This window comes from Bos indicus x Bos taurus, chromosome 28, assembly GCF_003369695.1.
Source record: "Bos indicus x Bos taurus breed Angus x Brahman F1 hybrid chromosome 28, Bos_hybrid_MaternalHap_v2.0, whole genome shotgun sequence".
Lineage (NCBI taxonomy): Eukaryota > Metazoa > Chordata > Mammalia > Artiodactyla > Bovidae > Bos > Bos indicus x Bos taurus.
The window spans coordinates 14,268,520-14,289,408 of record NC_040103.1 but is presented as its reverse complement, the minus strand read 5'-3'; the positions used below and the strand labels follow the sequence as shown (position 1 = coordinate 14,289,408).

Genomic DNA, 20,889 nt, shown 5'->3' with positions numbered 1-20,889 from the left:
ATCACCATGTTCCATTTCTCTTCTGGATAAGAGATGTTTATAAGGATGTTGCTATAAAAAATGGTGATACTACTTAAAATTTAAGTTAAAGCCTTTTAATTTCTCTCTCAATCTTTCAGTATTGTGCTGTAATAATAATATGTCTCATTGCATACCTGTAGTTTTGTCAGGTATGAGCACAGTATGAATATGAATTCATAACAGTGCTGATCGCTTGAAAATTTCACTGAACTCAGTATCTACAGAACTTGAAAAGTGTGAAAAAAGAAAGTATGAAGAGTAATCATAATAATCTTTGGATACAAATATGCTGTCTAACTAGCAGTATACTAAAAGTAGCCTAAGTAAGCTTAGCTAAAATAAAAAATCATTCACAATGAAATTAATTTCATAAAATAATGTATCATAATTCTTAGTGATTATAACAAGTTTTCATCTGTCAGAGGAATGGAATCAACAATACACATCTGGATTTTCTGAAGGTTTCTCAAAAACAGATTCTGCAAGTTAATAGCAGTAAAGGTCATGTCTGAAGCTTATGGATTCAAATGTCACTAAAGGTCTAGCCAGAATGGAGAATATAATGGTATTTTTTAATAAGAATACATGGTATGTCAGTCCATTTTGTTAATATGTATCAACCTAGACACTGGGTTTTTAATGAATATAGGAAGGATAGGTTGAATAGTATAAACTGAAAGCAGTAAATTATGTAACTTATTTTCTTTCAATTCATGACACTCAAATTCACGGCTCAAATACTATAGCATTTTTAAAAGGGTACGAAAGATTTATGAAATGTTCAAATGTTTCATGCTACCAAAATTTATTATCTTTGAGGGTAGGGTAAAATTTTTAATTTATTAATTTTTAGTTGCTCTGTTTAAACAGTGGGTTTTTTTTGTCAAACACAAACTAATGCTAAATGTCAAATAACAATAACCACCTTCCACAAAATATAGCCGATTATTTCCACGTAACCTCTTCAGTTGTTTAAATTTATAAAAACAAATACTGCAAGAGAATTACCCACAAAATGAAATTAAATCTGGGAGGCACCATGTACCTTATTCTTTTACTTTCTTTTACCAAGAAACTTCCTTATTAAACCAGAATTCCAAAGTGCTTCCATAAATACCACATTGCTACAGCACGTGCAGCAACATACACTGTACCCAGAGAGGTTAAAACAACCTGTACCATTAATTTCAGTAAACCTACCATGAGATACTGCCTTGCAAGACAGACAGACTCAATGGTGCCCTGGAGGTAGACGGTGGATTTCTTTTGTGGATTACTGGGATCGGGAAAGTGGATCTGAGCACCCGTTCTCTGCATGATATGTTTGATGTTGCTTCCATTTCGACCCATCATAAAGAGATGATGCTGAGCTGCGATATCCAGTTGCGTGCTCACGGGGATAGCGGACGCCAAGCTCCCGGCGAGATGTTCCAACAGCGTGGCCGTTCCTTCCTAGGAGAAAAGGTGGGAGAGATACAGTCGCACGTGATAGCCGTCCACACTGAAGGGAGAGGTTCTACTGCGCTTCTGACAGCTATGGAAAAATTCCACATGTCCTAAGAGCCAGAATGTGGGGCCTTCCTGGTGGCCCAGTGGTTAAGAATCTGCCTTCCAATGCAGGGCATGCAGGTTCAATCCCTGGTCAGGGAACTAAGAGTCCACATGTCGAGGAGCAACTAAGCCCACGTGCTAGCAACCAGAGAAGCCCACAGGCACAGTGAAGGATCCCATATGCTACAACTATGACCCAACACAGCCAAATAAATAAACAAATATTTTTTAAATAAATAAATAAAAATGGGAACCAGAATGCAATATGAGAAAAAAAATTCCAGAAAACACATTTGTCTTAAAATCCTTTAAAAATAAAACTCATACAATTTCTGTACCTACAGTGTTTGGAATGACCTACACCACTCACCTTCACAGCGCTGGTGTTATTCTGAGACCCCCGTACTATCACCGTAGCACCATACATTCGGGACCGCTGCTTAAATGACACTGAAATGTTGTACATTTGTGATATGTGCTGGATAGAGGGGGAATTAGGATCAGGCACTGGTTGAAGAATTCCAGCAATTGGCAGTTCAAACATCAGCACCAAAGGAAGCAGCTCCTAAAACGAAATCATAGAACCCAGAGCAGACAGTTAGGTCACTGCATAGTTACTGAAAGTGAAAATGTTAGTCTCTCAGTCACGTCTGACTCTTTGCAACCCCAAGGACTGCAGCCTGCCAGGCTCTTCTGTCCATGGAATTCTCCAGGCAAGAATACTGGAGTGGGTAGCCAAGCCCTCCTCCAGGGAATCTTCTTGACCCAGGGATAAAACCCGGGTCTTGTGCATTGCAGGCAGATTCTTTACCTTCTGAGCCACTAGCGAAGCCCATTCATTTAGAGATATGTGTGATTCATTCATTCTCAAGATGGGGTTTTTTCTCAAGATGAAAATTAAATGTGCATTAATTTTTTTAAACACCATCCTTGTAGAGAATGGGGGCAAAAAGAAGCAAATGCATAAAAATATGGGAAACCCATTGAAAATGTGTTCATTTCCCCAGTACTCCTCAACTCCCTCATCCTGCAACGCAAAATTAGTGCAGCTTACGTTTTCATCAAAATTCCGCTGTAACTCAAAACGCGAAATGGCTGGAAGTCTCCCAGTCCCTACACGGGAGTGTAGTTTTTATAGACAGTAAACAAAAATCTCTAAATTAAATTTGCCTTTATATATTCTTTTAAAATATAGAAGCCACTGGCCCTATACATACACACACACACACACACACACACACACACACACACATATAGACGATTGGAGAAGGCAATGGCACCCCACTCCAGTACTCTTGCCTGAAAAATCCATGGACAGAGGAGCCTGGTAGGCTGCAGTCCATGGGGTTGCTGAAGGTCAGACACGACTGAGCGACTTCACTTTCACTTTTCACTTTCATGCACTGGAGAAGGAAATGGCAACCCACTCCAGTGTTCTTGCCTGGAGAATCCCAGGGACGGGGGAGCCTGGTGGGCTGCCATCTACGGGGTCACAGAGTCGGACACGACTGAAGCGACTTAGCAGCAGCAGCATATAGATGATTTACTTCATTGTACGGTAGACTAACAACATTGTAAAGCAATCATCCTTCAATAATTTAAGATTTTTTTTAAAAGATAATGCTTTTATTACAGCCATAAGCTTGGGTAGGCTATCTGAAGTTTTTAAATGGAAGGAGACCTCTGCAAAACCTGAGTTTATAACTTGAATTGCCTGTGGCATTTTTCCTCAGGCGTCTTTTTGATCATTTCAAAACCATCAGAGCAACAGAGCCAGGTAAAATTTAGACCATCTCTAAGAAGCATCTTTGAGACATTAAAACAACTTTTGTCACTCTTTCCTACATGTTGAACATATGATCTGGTTATAAATTGATAAATTACAATATTTTTATTGCCTATAATGCCAACATCGCTGACACTGCTTTATAGTACGAAAAGGAATCAATACTTACCCGAATTCTAACTCGGGCAGATTCTACTCCTGCTGGTTGTCCTGCTATAGACACCTGCAAAAGTAAAAAACACAGATTTATTGTTCTTGAATCCACATCCACTTTCTCAGCTGTCTACTCCCTCACTACCCAAAGCGTCATCCAGGATAAAACAGCATCGTACAAGCATCGTCTTTATCTCGGAGTTTGTTAATAATGAAGGATCTCAGGCACCAACCCAGACCTACTTAATCAGAATCTGCATTTTAACGAGCGCTGGTGATCCGTGTCAGTTGACCAACATGGTCAACTCCTACCTCCTGGACTTACCTAAAACCTCCCGGCCCACAGGGGGCCTCCCAACTTCTTCCCATTTTCTTGTGTTCACTGCATTTTCCCCCTTTTGTTTAAACCCTTTGCACACGAGATGGGCATCAATGTGCAGTGATACCGCCACCGTATGTTCACAAAGTAACGGACTACTTCCATGCTGGCTGGGAAAAAGCACTGTTGCTCCAACAGCCCCTTCTCAGGATCTTCTAGGCTTTCCTATGATCCAGCAACTGAGGAACTGCTCGTGGCATCAGGGCGAGAGGGTGGGGCTCCAGGACAGCGCTCACATGGGTCATGCCCACGCCATGTTGTCAGCTAACGGCTGCTCTTGCTTTTCACCATGGCTTTCTGTCTAGTTCCTCGTGTATATACGCCACCGTCACCATCAGTCCCCAAGAGAAAAGACTGCGTCTCAGTCATCTTTGTGGCCAACATAGTTTCCCTGTTGTTTAGTTGCTAAATTGTGTCTAACTCTTTGCAACCTCATGGACTGTAGCCCACCAGGCTCCTCTGTTCATGGGGTTTCCTAGACAAGAATACTGGAGTGGGTTGCCATTTCCTCCTCCAGGGGATCTTCCTAACCCAGGAATCAGATGGACTGGGTCTCCTGCCCTGGCAAGTGTGTTCTCTACCCCTGAGCCACCCAGGTTCTAATAGCGTGATTAGAGGAGAGAAAACTTTCAAATAATACAGAGAACACTATCTGTTCTTCAAGTACTGACAGCATTTTGATGTAGACGCATGAGCTCCATTTGTTTCCAAACCCAAGAACTAGGAAAAAAAAAAAAGGAGGGGGGCATAAAAGAGAGACATAATTCAGCCAACGTGAGAAAGTCGGACACTTGCACATCACCACTCAGGTGACCCGGGGTACCTGGAGGAGCACTCGCGTGATGCTGCAGACAGAATCCCAGCTATCAACAGGTGCCCGGACTAGGCGAGCTTTCAGATCCTTTCCTAACTCACATGCCTTCTGAGCCTTTCTGCAAGGACTTCATTTAATGTTGCCATGACAACCTTCCCTCTCTTCTACCAACCATTTAGAGATCAAGAATTTAAGGCCCATCTACAATGCATCTCTTTAAAAATGCTGAGCACTTTCAGTCTCCTTTGAGGGGGACATACAATTCATACTACCTGCCATCTTCACAAGAACTCTTTTGTTCTCATCTCCCCCAAAAGATGCGCATACAGGAAATCCAAGCTTTAATCTGTCCCATAAAATTTCACGTGAAAAGTCCCAGCACCTGGTTGCTTTTTTCTGCTTGATTATTCCTGTTGGAGTCTGGGAAGTGGATGTGGCATCCTGTTTCTTCCATCACCTTTTTAATATTGTTGCCCCCTTTGCCGATTACATGAGAATGTTCTGTGTGTGAGACATCCATCTTCAAGGTGACCCGATTGCTCTACGTGGAAATAATGTATTATTTCTTGATGTACGAAAAAGGAAAGAACAACTCATAAAAAGACACGTTTACCCCAAGGGAACAGGATTAACAAAAAGTGACCCCGTGGAAATTCTTAGAGATTTCTTAAGATCATCTTGATCTATAAATTTTTCAATTTTACATATGTATCCTTGGCTCATAAAAAATGTTTCATTTAAAGACAAATCTGTCCAAAGAAATAGGAAGATATACTCTTTACCAAGATAATTTTTTTGGACAGTAGTATTCAAGTCAAATTAGTTACAATTACAAATAAATTACTTTTTTTTCTTTAATAGATATTATTCATGAAAATGAATTCAAGTAACTGAAAAACAGGTAAAAAAATTGCAAGAGTGAATAAATGTATCTTAGTAGAAACACTGAACAATGATAGAAAACTAGAAACAAAAATAAAGCTCAAAACTGAATAAAAAAGGATTTACAAACATTTTCATAACTTCTCTATCACTGTATGGCAAACTTTACAAAGTAGGTAAATTATTCTTGCAGGGAGGAAGAAGAGTGAGGAAGAAATCACAAAATATATATCTCCAGGAGTAAAATGGCTTAAGGAAACCGGCACAGAGTGTAAGATTGACTATATTAAAGGTAAATGTAAAATTTTAAGGCACAATGAACAATTATAGGCACCTGGAATTCATGTATTTAATTTGGGGAAATGCAGTGTTGTAAAATTATAAAGACTAACATGAAACGTTTTCTCATTTATAATATTGATATTGAAATTCTTCAGTCCTTACAAAGTAAAATTAAAAAGTCAAAATACAGCAAGATTTTAAAAAGATCAGTAGTTATACACTTTCTGAATTCTTAAATTTTAAACTTAGATCCATTAAATACTTTGGTTTTTAAACTTAGTTAACCACTAAAAAAAAGAAAAAAAGATAATCTTTTTTGGATATTGCAAAATTTTTAATAATTATAGGATGAATAATTATTTTCTTTAAAAAGTACAACAGCAACAAAAAGAAACAAACAATAGGGATTAAGAGAAGAGATTAAAAATAATTTCAATGAAATATTAGGTGGCAGAACCTAAGAACCAGACAGACTGGATTTGAACCCACCTCCCCACTTATCAGCTATGATATCCTATGTAAATTCCCTAATATCTCTTTCCTGAGCTTGTTATGAGGATTAAACAAATTAATATTTGTAAATGATGTAGCTAAGTGCCTGGCATAGAGTAAGTGATTTAGAAGTGTTTATTAAAATAAATCCTCAAAAACAAGTATACATTTTTAAATATTTTCATTTCTCTATTGTCTCTCCCTACACGTACTTGTAGAGAGAGAACATACTAGACACACTGGCAGACTGCATGCCATCACACACACACAGCTATACAGAACATAATTTTGGTTTTCCACTGACATCATAAAAGCAAATATGCTAAATTCTTGCAGTCATTACTACTTGCTCTATATTAATCAAGATCAGTGTCTATTTCTGACGATGGCATATACACACATACGCACTTATACAGAAAGACATACACACATATACATGTTATGTACTTAAGTATATACATTGAGAGAGAAAGTATTATTTAATTACCCAACATGAGAGAACCTATGCAAATTTGAAACAGACCTTTACATCCATTGTAGAATCAAGAGCTTATTTTAAAACCCACCATTACTTTCTCCTGGTTTTTCTTCTCCAAATAGTTCTTTCATAACAGCATGAAGTAGCCCCTTGCAGAGACAAGATTCTGACATCTGAGTGTCTTTAACATTCACTTACTTTTGTGTCTAAGACAGACATGATCATTTCCTTGGCTTCCTTAACATCTTCTTTCTTTCCAGAAACCTTAATGTGGGGATCTGTAAGAAATCAAGAACAAAGAGCTCATATGAAACCCCTAAGCTCTGTTTTAAAACTTACGTTACAATATAAGAAAAAATGATTCCATAATACATTTAATATTTGATTCATTCTTGATGTGTTATCACTGTAATAAAAACAGAAATATGTAAAATACTCAAACTGTGCATTTATCTATGCTTTTTTTCCTTCTGAGCACTGGCTAACCTATGTAACTTTAAATTTAATTGCAAAATAAGTATAGCATATAATTATTTTTTAAACAAGTGAAGCGTCTATGTATTCAATTTATTACTTCATCTCTTGGTACATTCCAGCCCCTGTTCTAAAGGCTTAAAAGGCACTGAATCATTCAATCTACACCATGGTTTGCTTCTTTCTTTTTTAAACTACCTGTATTGTAAAGCAATTTCTTTAGTGAATATCCTGCCTATTTTAAATTCCAATGGTGACATCTCTAAAAATAAAGCATTTTTCAACTAAAAAAGAACCCCACAATGCAGTACCACTTCACAGTACATAGTTAAAATGAAACAGACAATAATAAGTGCTGTAAACCACAGTTTTGTGATTGTCTGCAGAGGAAACGAAGGCACAGAGCAGTTTAGCAACTTGCCCCAGAAAACCATTCAGGGGATGTTTATTATAATCCAGTGTCTTCCAACTCTGAATCCATACTTTAAACTATGTGATCATTTAAGAGATATTCTTATTGGCCAAAGTTGACAGGAAAAAAAAAATCTTCATTCAGGAATATTTAATATTTATTCAGAATTAGTACTAAGAAAGTGACTAAGTACATGCTATGTCTGCAGGAAACCACTCATTCATTCAGTAAAGATTTTCTGAACCTCTTCTATGCTTCTCCAGCAGCCTCACACTTTCAATGGAGGGGTTCGATCCCTAGTGGTGGAACTAAGAACTTACATGCCACATGCCATGACCAAAAAAAGAAAGCTGTCTGTCCACATGGACCTTACAGATTTGTGCAGGGAGGTAAAAATCAGTCAAATAAATAAATGATCTATTAGATTTAAAGAGCCTCTTCGGAGAAGGCAATGGCACCCCACTCCAGTACTCTTGCCTGGAAAATCCCAAGGACGGAGGAGCCTGGTGGGCTGCAGTCCATGGGGTCGCTACAAGTTGGACACAACTGAGCGACTTCACTTTCACTTTTCACTTTCATGCACTGGGGGCAGGAAATGGCAACCCACTCCAGAATTCTTGCCTGGAGAATCCCAGGGACGGGGGAGCCTGGTGGGCTGCCGTCTATGGGGTCGCACAGAGTCGGACACGACTGAAGCGACTTAGCAGCAGCAGCAGCAGCAGCAGCAAACAGCCTTTGATGAAAGTGAAAGAAAAGAGTGAAAAGGCTGGCTTTCCTCAACATTCAGAAAACTAAGATCATGGTATCTGATCCCATCACTTTATGGCAAATAGATGGAGAAAAAATGAAAACAGTGACAGATTTTATTTTCTTGGTCTCCAAAATCACTGCAGATGGTGTGATGATATTCAAAGACACTTGGTCCTTGGAGGAGAAGCTACGACAAACCTACACAGCATATTAAAAAACATATTAAAAAGTCTCACTCCGCCTTCTTTATGGTCCAACTCTCACATTTGTAATGACTACTGGAAATATCATAGTTTGGATTAGATGGACCTTTGTTGCCAGAGTGATGACTCTTTATTAATATGCTGTGTAGGTTTGTCATAGCTTTTCTTCAAAGGAGCAAGTGTCTTTGAACATGGCTGCAGTCACCATCCAAAGTGATTTTGGGGCCCAAGAAAATGAAGTCTGCCACCACTTCCATTTTTCCCCCATCTATTTGCCATGAAGTGAGTTCTTCTAAACCAAGATAAACTAGGATAAGCAAAATGACTCACTGTAGATTTTACCAAACTACACGTATTTCCTCATATTGTGATTTAACCCGCCCATCTCCACCTCACAGTCATCAAGGCCATGATTCATCAGCCCAGTTCAGTTCAGTCACTCAGGCAAGTCCAACTCTTTGTGACCCAATGGCATTATGCCAGGCTTCCCTGTCCGTCACCAGCTCATGAAGCTTGCTCAAACTCAGGTCCATCAAAATGGTAACACCAACCAATCATGTCATTCTCTTTCGACCCCTTCTCCTCCTGCCTTCAATCTTTCCCAGCATCAGGATCTTTTTGAATGAGTCAGTTCTTCACATCAGGTGGCCAAAATATTGGAGTTTCAGCTTCAGCATCAATCCTTCCAATGAATATCCAGGACTGATTTCCTTTAGGATAGACTGCTTGGATCTCCTTGCACTCCAAGGGACTCTCAAGAGTCTTCTCCAACACCACAGTTTAAAAGCATCAATTCTTCAGCGCTCAGCTTTCTTTATAGTTCAACTCTCACATCCATACATGACTACTGGAAAAAACCATAGCTTTGACTAGATGGACCTTTGTCGGCAAAGTACTGTCTCTCCTTTTTAATATGCTATCTAGGTTGGTCATAGCTTTCCTTACAAAGAGCAATCAAGTTTTAATTCTATGACTGCAGTCAGCATCTGCAGTGATTTTGAAGTCCAAGAAAATAAAGTTTGTCACTATTTCCATTGTTTTCCCATCTATTTGCCATGAAGTGATAGGACCAGATGACATGATCTTAGTTTTTAGAATGTTGAGTTTTAAGCCAGCTTTTTCAACTCTCCTCTTTCTCTTTCATCAGGAGGCTCTTCAGTTCCTCTTCACTTTCTGCCATAGGGGTGGTATCATCTGCATATCTGAGGTTACTGATATTTCTCCTGGCAATCTTGATTCCAGATTGTGTTTCATCCAGCCCAGCATTTCTCATGATGTACTCTACATATAAGTTAAATAAGCAGGGTGACAGTATACAGCCTTGATGTACTTCTTTCCTGGTCTGGAACCACTCTGTTCTTCCCTGTCCAGTTCCAACTGTTGCTTCTTGACCTGCATATAAACTTCTGCAGAGGCAGGTATGATGGTCTGGTATTCCCATCTCTTTAAGATGGCAATTTTCCACAGTTTTGCTGTGATCTATGCAGTCAGAGGCTTTGGCATAATCAATAAAGCAAAAATAGATGTTTTTATGGAATTCTCTTGCTTTTCTATGATCCAACAGACGTTGGCAATTTGATCTCTTGTTCTGCTGGCGTTTCTAATTCCACCTTGAACATATGGAAGTTCATGGTTCACATACTACTGAAGCCTGACTTGGAAAATTTTCAGCATTACTTTGCTAGCATGTGAGACGAGTGCAATTGTGTGGTAGTTTGAACATTCTTTGGCATTGCCTTTCTTTGGGATTGGAATGAAAACTGACCTTTTCCAGTCCTGTGGCCACTGCTGAGTTTTCCAAATTTGCTGACATATTGAGTGCAGCACATTAACAGCATCATCTTTTATGATTTGAAATAGCTCAAATGGAATTCTATCATCTCCACCAGCTTTCTTTTTAGTGATGGTTCTTAAGGCCCACTTGACTTCACATTTCAGGATGCCTGGCTCTAGGCGAGTGATCACACCATCGTGATTATCTGGACCATTAGATCTTTTTAGTATAGTTCTTCTGTGTATTCTTGCCACCTCTTCATAATATCTTATGCTTCTGTTAGGTCCATACCATTTCCTTTACTGTGACCATCTTTGCATGAAATGTTCCCTTGGTATCTCTAATTTTCATCAAGAGCTCTCTAGTCTTTCCCATTCTATTGTTTTCTTCTATTTCTCTGCATTGATCGCTGAGGAAGGCTTTCTTATCACTCCTTGCTATTCTTTGGAACTGTGCATTCAGATGGGTATATCTTCCTTTTCTCCTTTGCCTTTCACTTCTCTTCTTTTCTCAGTTATTTGTAAGGCCTCCTCAGACAACCATTTTGCCTTTTTGCATTTCTTTTTCTTGGGGATGGTCTTGATCAGTGCCTCCTGTACAGTGTCACAAACCTCCATCCACAGTTCTTCAGTCACTCTATCAGATCTAATCCCTTGAATCTATTTGTTCTTCTATGGTATAATCATAAGGGATTGATTAAGGTCATACTTCAATGGGCTAGTGGTTTTCCCTACTTTCTTCAACTTAAGTCTGAATTTGTCAATAAGGATTTCATGATACGAGCCACAGTCAGCTCCAGGTCTTGTTTCTGCTGATGGTAAAGAGCTTCTCCATCTTTGGCTGCAAAGAATATAATCAATCTGATTTTGGTGTTGACCATCTGATGATGTCCATGTGTAGAGTCTTGTCTTGTGTTACTGGAAGAGGGTGTTTTCTAAGACCAGTGTGTTCTCTTATCAAAACTCTGTTAGCTTTTGCCCTGCAAAAGCTCTTGCCCTTCATTTTGTACTCCAAGGCCAAATTTGCCCATTGCTCCAGGTATCTCTTACTTTTTACTTTTGCATTCCAGTCCAATATGATAATAAGGACATCTTTTTTGTGCGTTAGCTCTAGAAGGTCTTGTAGGTCTTCATAGAACAGTTCACCTTCAGCTTCTTCAGCATTACTGGTTCTGGCATAGACTTGGATTACTGTGATACTGAATGGTTTGCCTTGGAAACAAACAAAGTTCACTCTGTCATTTTAGAGACTGCACCCAAGTACTGCATTTCGGACTCTTCAGTTGACTATGAGGGCTACTCCATCTCTTCTAAGGGATTCTTGCCCACAGTAGTAGATTTAATGGTCATCTGAATTAAATTCACCCATTCCAGTCCATTTAAGTTCACTGATTACTAAAATGTCAATGTTCACTCTTTACATCTCCTGTTTGACCACTTCTAATTTACCTTGATTCATGGACCTAACATTCTAGGTTCCTATGCAATATTGTTCTTTACAGCATCGGACTTTACTTCCATAACCAGTCACATCCACAACTGGGTGTTGTTTTCACCTTGGCTCCGTCTCTTCATTCTTTCTGGAGCTGTTTCTCCACTGATCTCTAGTAGCATACTGGGCACCTACTGACCTGGGGAGTTCATCTTTCAGTGTCCTACGTTTCTGCTTTTTCATACATGTTCATGGGGTTCTCAAGGCAAGAATACTGAAGTGGTTTGCACTCCCTTCTCCAGTGGACCACCTTTCATCAGAACTCTCCACCGTTACCCATCCATCTTCGGTGACCCTACACGGCATGGCTCATAGTTTCACTGAGTTTCATGATTCATAAGGTGTGACTGAAGGAGAAGCAGACAGAGAAAGGGAAGGATGGGATGGAGGAGGAAACCATTTTCTAAAGCTCCCCACCCTTAGGACCAGGATGAAGCAATCCTAATCAGCAAGAGTACACAGGGAGCTTCAGAGCCTAGGAATGGATCTAGCCTCCCAGGGAGACCTCCCAGCAGCTGGCCTCAATCTGAATCAGTGCCAACACTCCAGCCCCACACTCCCCCCAGACTGCCTCCTGCTGGCTGCCCTGGGCTCAGGCTCCACTCCTCAGCCTGTTCTCCAATCCCTCCCTCTGACCCACGCCCTGTGAAGGGATGTGGTGAAGATTAAAGACCTCAATGTTCATTAAAACTTTCTAAAATGTTTAACTATCAGGTTCTGACAGAATGTGGTCCACTGGAGAAGGGAATGGTGAACCGCTTCAGTATTCCTGCCTTGAGAACCTCATGAACAGTATGAAAAGGCAAAATGATAGGATACTGAAAGATGAACTCCCCAGGTCGGTAGGTGCCCAATATGCTACTGGAGACCAGTGGAGAAACAGCTCCAGAAAGAATGAAGAGATGGAGCCAAAGCAAAAACAACACCCAGCTGTGGATGGGACTGGTGATAGAAGCAAGGTCCGATGCTGTAAAGAGCAATATTGCATAGGAACCTGGAATGTCAGGTCCACGAATCAAGGCAAATTGGAAGTGGTCAAACAGGAGATGGCAAGAGTGAACATCTACATTTTAGGAATCAATGAACTAAAACGGATTGGAATGTGTGAATTTAACTCAGATGACCATTATATCTATACCTGTGGGGAAAAATCCCTTAGAAGAAAAAGAGTAGCCCTCATAGTCAACAAAAGAATCTGATATGAAGTACACGGATGCAGTCTGAAAAATGACAGAATGATCTCCGTTCCTCTCCAAGGCAAACCATGCAATATCATGGTAATCCAAGTCTATGCCCCAACCAATAATGCTGAAGAAATTGAAGTTGAACTGTTCTATGAAGACCTACAAGACCTTCTAGAATTAACACCCAAAAAAGATGTCCTTTTCATTATGGGGGACTGGAATGCAAAAGTAGTTAAGTCAAGAAACACCTGGAGTAACAGGCAAATTTGGCCTTGAAGTACAGAACGAAGCAGGGCAAAGGCTAATGGAGTTCTGCCAAGAGAATGCACTGGTCATAGCAAACACCCACTTCAAACAATACAAGAGAAGGCTCTACACATGGGCATCACCAGATGGTCAACACAGAAATCAGACTGATTATATTCTTTGCAGCCAAAGATGGAGAAGGTCTATACAGTCAGCAAAAACAAAACCAGGAGCTGACTGTGGCTCAGATTATGAACTCCTTATTGCCAAATTCAGACTTAAATTGAAGAAAGTAGGGAAACACTAGACCATTCAGCTATGACCTAATTCAAATCCCTAATGATCATACAGGAGGTGTGAGAAATAGATTTAATGGACTAGATCTGATAGATAGAGTGCCTGATGAACCATGGATGGAGATTCGTGACACTGTACAGGAGACAGGGATCAAAACCATCCCCAAGAAAAAGAGATGCAAAAAAGCAAAATGGCTGTCTGAGGAGGCCTTACAAATAGCTGTGAAAAGAAGAGAAGCCATATTTAGATGGGAAAGATATACCCATCTGAATGCAGAGTTCCAAAGAATAGCAAGGAGAGATAAGAAAGCCTTCCTCAGGGATCAATGCAAAGAATAGAGGAAAACAACAGAATGGTAAAGACTAGAGACCTCTTCAAGAAAATTAGAGATACCAAGGGAACATTTCATGTAAAGATGGGCACAATAAAGGACAGAAATGGTATGGACATAACAGAAGCAGAAGATATTAAGAAGAGGTGGCAAGAATACACAGAAGAACTGTATAAAAAAGATCTTCACCACCCAGATAATCATGATGATGTGATCACTCACCTAGAGCCAGATATCCTGGAATGTGAAGTCAAATGGGCCATAGGAAGCATTGCTACTGACAAAGCTAGTGGAGGTGATGGAATTCCAGTTGAGCTATTTCAAATCCTAAAAGATGATGCCGTGAAAGTGCTACACTCAGTATGCCAGCAAATTTGGAAAACTCAGCAGTGGCCACAGGACTGGAAAAGGTCAGTTTTCATTCCAATCCCAAAGAAAGGCAATGCCAAAGAATGCTCAAACTACCACACAATTGTACTCATCTCACATGCTAGCAAAGTAATGCTCAAAATTCTCCAAGCCAGGCTTCGACAATACATGAACGGTGAACTTCCAGATGTTCAAGCCGGTTTTAGAAAAGGCAGAGGAACCAGAGATCAAATTCCCAACATGCGCTGGATCATCAAAAAAGCAAGAGAGTTCCAGGAAAACATCTACTTCTGCTTTATTGACTATGCCAATGCCTTTGACTGTGTGGATCACAATAAACTGTGGAAAATTCTGAAAGAGATGGGAATACCAGACCACCTGACCTGCCTCTTGCAAAACGTGTCTGCAGGTCAGGAAGCCACAGTTAGAACTAGATATGGAACAACAGACCAGTCCAAATAGGAAAAGACTACATCAAGGCTGTATATTGTCACTCTGCTTATTTAACTTATATTTAGAGTACATCATGAGAAATGCTGGGCTGGATGAAACACAAGCTGGAGTAAGATTGCCAGGAGAAATATCAATAACCTCAAGATATGCAGATGCTGCTGCTGCTGCTAAGTCACCTCAGTCATGTCCAACTCTGTGCGACCCCATGGACAGCAGCCCACCAGGCTCCCCCATCCCTGGGATTCTCTAGGCAAGAACACTGGAGTGGGTTGCCATTTCCTTCTCCAATGCATGAAAGTAAAAAGTGAAAGCAAAGTTGCTCGGTCATGTCCGTCTCTTAGCAACTTTATGGACTGCAGCCTAACAGGCTCCTCTGTCCATGGGATTTTCCAGGCAAGAGTACTGGAGTGGGTTGCCATTGCCCTCTCCGGATATGCAGATGACACCACCCTTATGGCAGAAAGTGAAGAAGAACTAAAGAGACTCTTGATGAAAGTGAAAGAGGAGAGTGAAAAAGTTGGCTTAAAGCTCAACATTCAGAAAACAAAGATCATGGCATCTGGTCCCATCACTTAATGGCAAATAGATGGAGAAACAGTGGAAACATTACTTTTTTGGGCTCCAAAATCACTGAAGATGGTGACTGCAGCCATGAAATAAAAAGACACTTACTCCTTGGAAGAAAAGTTATGACCAACCTAAACAGCATATTAAAAAGCAGAGACATTACTTTGCCAGCAAAGGTCCATCTAGTCAAGGCTATGGTTTTTCCAGTAGTCATGTATGGATGTAAGAGCTGGATTATAAAGAAAGCTGAGTGCTGAAGAATTGACGCTTTTGAACTGTGGTGTTGGAGAAGACTCTTGAGAGCCCTTTGGACTGCAAGGAGATCCAACCAGTCCATCCTAAAGGAGATCATCCCTGAATGTTCTTTGGTAGGACTGATGTTGAAGCTGAAGCTCCAATTCTTAGGCCACCTGATGGGAAGAGCTGACTCATTTGAAAAGACCCTGATGCTGGGAAAGTTTGAAGGCAGGAGGAGAAGGGGACAACAGAGGATGAGATGGCTGGATGGCATCACCGACTCAATGGACATGAGTTTGAGTGAACTCCAGGAGTTGGTGATGGACAGGAAGACCTGGCGTGCTGCAGTCCATGGGGTTGCAAAGAGTCGGATACAACTGAGCGACTGACCTGAACTGATGTATCAGGTATTTAAGGAGAGGGGCTAAAAAAAAAAGCAGGACAAAATGTCTGTCCAACCCCTGCAAGCTGGGAGAGCTTCCACACACAGTGTTCTGTCTGCTTGCTCCTGCTTGCGTCCATTCATGCTTCCATCCTAATAGAGAAAGTCTTGTCTGTGTAAGATTCTTGCCAACTTCAACACACTTACGTAAAGAAAGTGAAAGTGTCAGTTGCTCAATCATGTCTGACTCTTCACGATCCCATGGAGTGTAGCCTGCCAGGCTCCTCTGTCCATGGCATCTCCAGGCAAGAATACTGGAGTTGGTTTTCATTTCCATTCTCTTTAATTATTTGTATTATACCCACTAAGACTCCTAGAGGCAATATTTACACAGAGCTGTCTACATTCAAAATCTTGGTCTCAACTCTCTTGAACTTTGGTAGTTTGGTAGGCAGACACTGTGTCATTAGTGTCCCCTAGAAGTGCTCACTGCTACAGTGGAGATTGGAGCCTGGTAAATCTCAAACATGTCTGCTCATCAGACTCACTTTCTAAAACATAGGTTCCGGGTCTCTAGGACCCAGCAGTCAGCATTTTGTTGTTTTACCAAGTGATTCCTTAATCACGCATAGGACACAGCAGATCAAGCCACATAAGACATGCAACGGTAGCCTCTTATGTATCAGCCCAGTATATGTAACATAAAATGCTTCTATAGGAAAAAAAGTGTATTTTCTTACAAAATAAATTAATAGCATGTATTGAGTGCTATGATAATCTGCAAACCTATTACATTACAGGTTGCATAATCACATTAAAATTCCTATGCATCTGTATAGGGACAGGAAACCTCAGATCCAATTTAAGAAGGAATCTGATTTTCCACCATCTCTGCATCAACAGAACAATAAACAAAATAAAAGGCAAAAAAGACTCATTTTTTTAAATGCAAACATATTTCCAAGTGAAAGAGCACCATCTAGTGGCCAGAAATATAAATTATCAATGAACACAACAAAGACAATACAATCACGAGTAGCATGGAACTGTCTCCAGGGCTCAAAGCAGCACTCGTTCGGAATATGGTTCTTTAAAAAAAAAAAAAAAATCAAGTCTCTGAAGTACAGAGGAAAAGATGACAAAATTCTGGTTTAGACTGCTAAAGCAGCCAGAGTATCGTAGTTTTCTTTCCCTCTTCGCTCTTGCTTAAAGGCATCTACAGGACGTGAGCTCTTCTTCCAGGTTGAACTTAATGCTCTCATCTCCAAGCCTGAAATACTACTCCTGCTTTCAATGAGTGTTACAGTTACCACTCAAGCTTGGTCCATGTACCACCACAAGGGACTACGGTGTCATTCAGACCCTTTCTGGAAATACTTAATGGAGAGATGAAAAAATCAAAGTATGAACTGTATAAATAAACATAAAAACAAGGAAAAGAACTCTTGGAGGATGGTGGAAAAATAGAAAATAAGTATGTAGTCGCCTCTTCCCCAGAACTAATGGCTTTGTAGGACCACTCTCAGTCAGGCATGAAAGTTTGAAGATATTGCTCTAAAAATAAAACTGATTGCTGTGGAATCGACCCGCAAGCTCTCTGGATAGAGGGATTGTTTTAATGGATTTTGTCACTTCCACAGCTGGATCATCAAAAAAACAAGCGAGTTCCAGAAAAACATCTATTTCTGCTTTATTGACTACGCCAAAGCCTTTGACTGTGTGGATCACAATAAACTGTGGGAAATTCTGCAAGAGATAGGAATACCAGACCACCTGACCTGCCTCTTCAGAAACCTGTATGCAGGTCAGGAAGCAACAGTTAGAACTGGATATGGAACAACAGACTGGTTCCAAATAGGAAAAGGAGTACATCAAGGCTGTATATTGTCACCCTGATTATTTAACTTATATGCAGAGTACATCATGAGAAACACTGGGCTGGAAGAAGCACAAGCTGGAATCAAGATTGCCGTGAGAAATATCAATAACCTCAGATATGAAGATGACACCACCCTTATGGCAGAAACTGAAGAAGAACTAAAGAGCTTCTTGATGAAAGTGAGAGAGGAGAGTGAAAAAGTTGACTTAAAGCTCAACTTTCAGAAAATGAAGATCATGGCATCCGGTCCCATCACTTCATGGCAAATAGATGGGGAAACAGTGACTGACTTTAGTTTTCTGGGCTCCAAAATTACTGCAGATGGTGATTGCAGCCATGAAATTTAAAAAAAAGATGCTTACTCCTTGGAAGGAAAGTTATGACCAACCTAGACAGCATATTAAAAAGCAGAGACATTACTTTGCCAACAAAGGTCCGTCTAGTCAAGGCTATGTTTTTTCCAGTAGTCATGTATGGGTGTGAGAGTTGAACTATAAAGAAAGCTGAGTGCCGAAGAATTGATGCTTTTGAACTGTGGTATTTGAGAAGCCTCTTGAGAGTCCCTTGAACTGCAAGGAGATCCAACCAGTCCATCCTAAAGGAGATCAGTCCTGGGTATTCATTGGAAGGACTGATGTTGAAGCTGAAACTCCAATACTGATGCAAAGAACTGACTCATTTCAAAAGACCCTGATGCTCCAATACTAATGCAAAGAACTGACTCATTTGAAAAGACCCTGATGCTGGGAAAGATTGAGGGCAGGAGGAGAAGGGGATGACAGAGGATGAGATGGTTGGATGACATCACCAACTCAATGGACATGGGTTTGGGTGGACTCCATCATGGCAGTTAGTGATGGACAGGGAGGCCTGGCGTGCTGCGGTTCACGGGGTCGCAAAGAGTAGGACATGACTGAGTGACTGAACTGAACTGAACTGAACAGTGCCAAAAAAGAAGTAGATTCTCAGCAAACTGTTGTGGAATAGATTGATGGCTCCCCTATTTTGGGGAGATGGCAGAATACAGAGAGGAGATATAAATCTGTGGAAAGAGTCAAAACCTTACAGCCATGATGACCATATGTCTTGCACTTCCCAACATAGTTTTGATTTCAAATATTCTGATCTCAGCACCTCTATAAAAGTACAGAAAACTGTCAAATATTTGTCCATATTTTTGTTTTTTAGATTCCTGCCCCATTAATCTGCTCACAGCTCTCTGGTGTCATCCTATGGAAGAGAGGAAGACTTGACAGTGATCCAACCTTCCATACGGAATATGAAGCTGTACAGACATGGATTTGATATGAGTACATTATATGTGTACCCTGCAAAATAGCCAAACCTCGGGGCAACACAGGTTTTTTATGACTCCATATGGAAATTCATAAGGACTTGGTAAGACAACAAATGTTTTCATAAGAACATGCTAAATACCATATTTTCAGAAACATAAATATTTCAAAGAGTTTGTATGTTTATTTGAGCTTAAGTGATGGATTTAAAAAGATTATCTCTTAGAACTCTGGTGTCTCCCCTCTGGTTTCCCACCCTTGGAAACAGTGCCCATCCTGGAAACATCAGAGGATATTTTACTATCTTTTCTTTTTCTCAAGTTTAAACTTCCTTCCTGTTTCATTCCTATCTCACAGCAAAAATCTACAGAATATGCTCACATCAGCCATTTAACTGTATTTATTCAATATTATGCTGCAGAAAGTAAAGTGCTATTGACACATGATGAACTGAAGCCATTGATGTTTCACCAGTGATCTATCTGTAACTACTTTCCTGCTTCCATGGTTTGAGTGCTGTTGAGCAAAACTTCAATGAGAAAAATTCAAAGCAATGCTGTCATTGTCAGCATGCTCTATTGGACAGAAAAAAGACAGATAGAAAATCCTTTGTTTGACTAACCTCAGTCCTCCCACTCACAACACCCCCAAATAAAAACATCATATTAGAACTGCATGTCTGTTTATGGGGGAATATTCCATATCATGGCCTAAAATCAGGATGGCTTTTGGTACATTTTTACAAATAAACAGGGCTTCCCTGGTGATCAGAGTGATTAAAGAATCTGCCTGCCAATGCAGGAGACACAAGAGACTCAGGTTCAACCTCTGGGTCAGGAAGATCCCCTGGAGTAGAAAGCAGCAACCACTCTAGTATTCTTGCCTGGAAAACCCCATGGACAGAGGAGCCAGACAGGCTACAGTCCACTGGGTCACAGAGTCAGACACATCTGAGCAACTGATCACATAGAAACAAACAAAATGGTCAACCTGGCCTTAAGCCCATAAGAAGAGAGCACGGGGCAGAATTCACTTTCTCCTGGCTTGGAACTCTTTTCACTTTTATTTTGTGTTCTTCCTAAAAAGTCTTAGCCTTTGAACCTGACTAACCAAGGATGTTGGCTGGGGACGGCTCTGTCAACGCTGTTAGGAGTGGGTGAGTGTTGACAGGCAGAGAATTTCAGCTTCCTCTGAAATTCCCTCAACCACTGGGAATATATCCTCCGTTGGCAAGTAGTTCCAAGTAGTAATGGCCAAATTTTTTATGGAAGGAAAACTTTGGCTCTAGGATAAGAATTTTGCCCAACAGCCAACATACGTCTCAGAAAAATCTCCAGGTATCTCAAGGGCGCTGGTTGACTTGGATCACATTGGGGAGATGCTAGGAAAAGCCAGCAGATGCCACAGAGCAGCTATTACGGTTTAAGGTCTTTGACCCTGCCTAGGCTACAGAGTCCCTTCCTGCTGAGAGGAATAGTCATAGATTCTACTGTCATGACGCTAAGTTCTGAATCCCAATTCAGCATAAACAATCTCTGTTATCGTGAAAGGTCATTGAATCTACTGAATCTCTGGAGTGTACTTTCTTCAAACAAAATAAAGGTGTGGGGGGGGGGGAGTTTGGTCAGATCATTTATATAATGTTTCATAAATCTCAATTTCTTTGGTGTAAAGCAGTACTATCAGATTCTTAAATAAAAATAACCT

General features: G+C 40.4%; 1 protein-coding gene across 3 annotated transcripts in view; it reads right to left on the bottom strand.

Moving 5' to 3' along the window:
* Positions 1 to 20,889, bottom strand: part of BICC1 (BicC family RNA binding protein 1) — a 349,295-nt gene that overhangs the window by 52,928 nt on the left and 275,478 nt on the right. For all 3 annotated transcript variants that reach the window (XM_027531038.1, XM_027531037.1, XM_027531036.1), the window contains exons 4-8: positions 7,037 to 7,116; positions 5,087 to 5,245; positions 3,528 to 3,581; positions 1,943 to 2,137; positions 1,222 to 1,473 (exon numbers count right to left, since the gene is read on the bottom strand). In XM_027531038.1, coding sequence (XP_027386839.1) covers positions 1,222 to 1,473; positions 1,943 to 2,137; positions 3,528 to 3,581; positions 5,087 to 5,245; positions 7,037 to 7,116 — 740 coding nt within the window. The remainder of the gene's footprint in view (positions 1 to 1,221; positions 1,474 to 1,942; positions 2,138 to 3,527; positions 3,582 to 5,086; positions 5,246 to 7,036; positions 7,117 to 20,889) is intronic.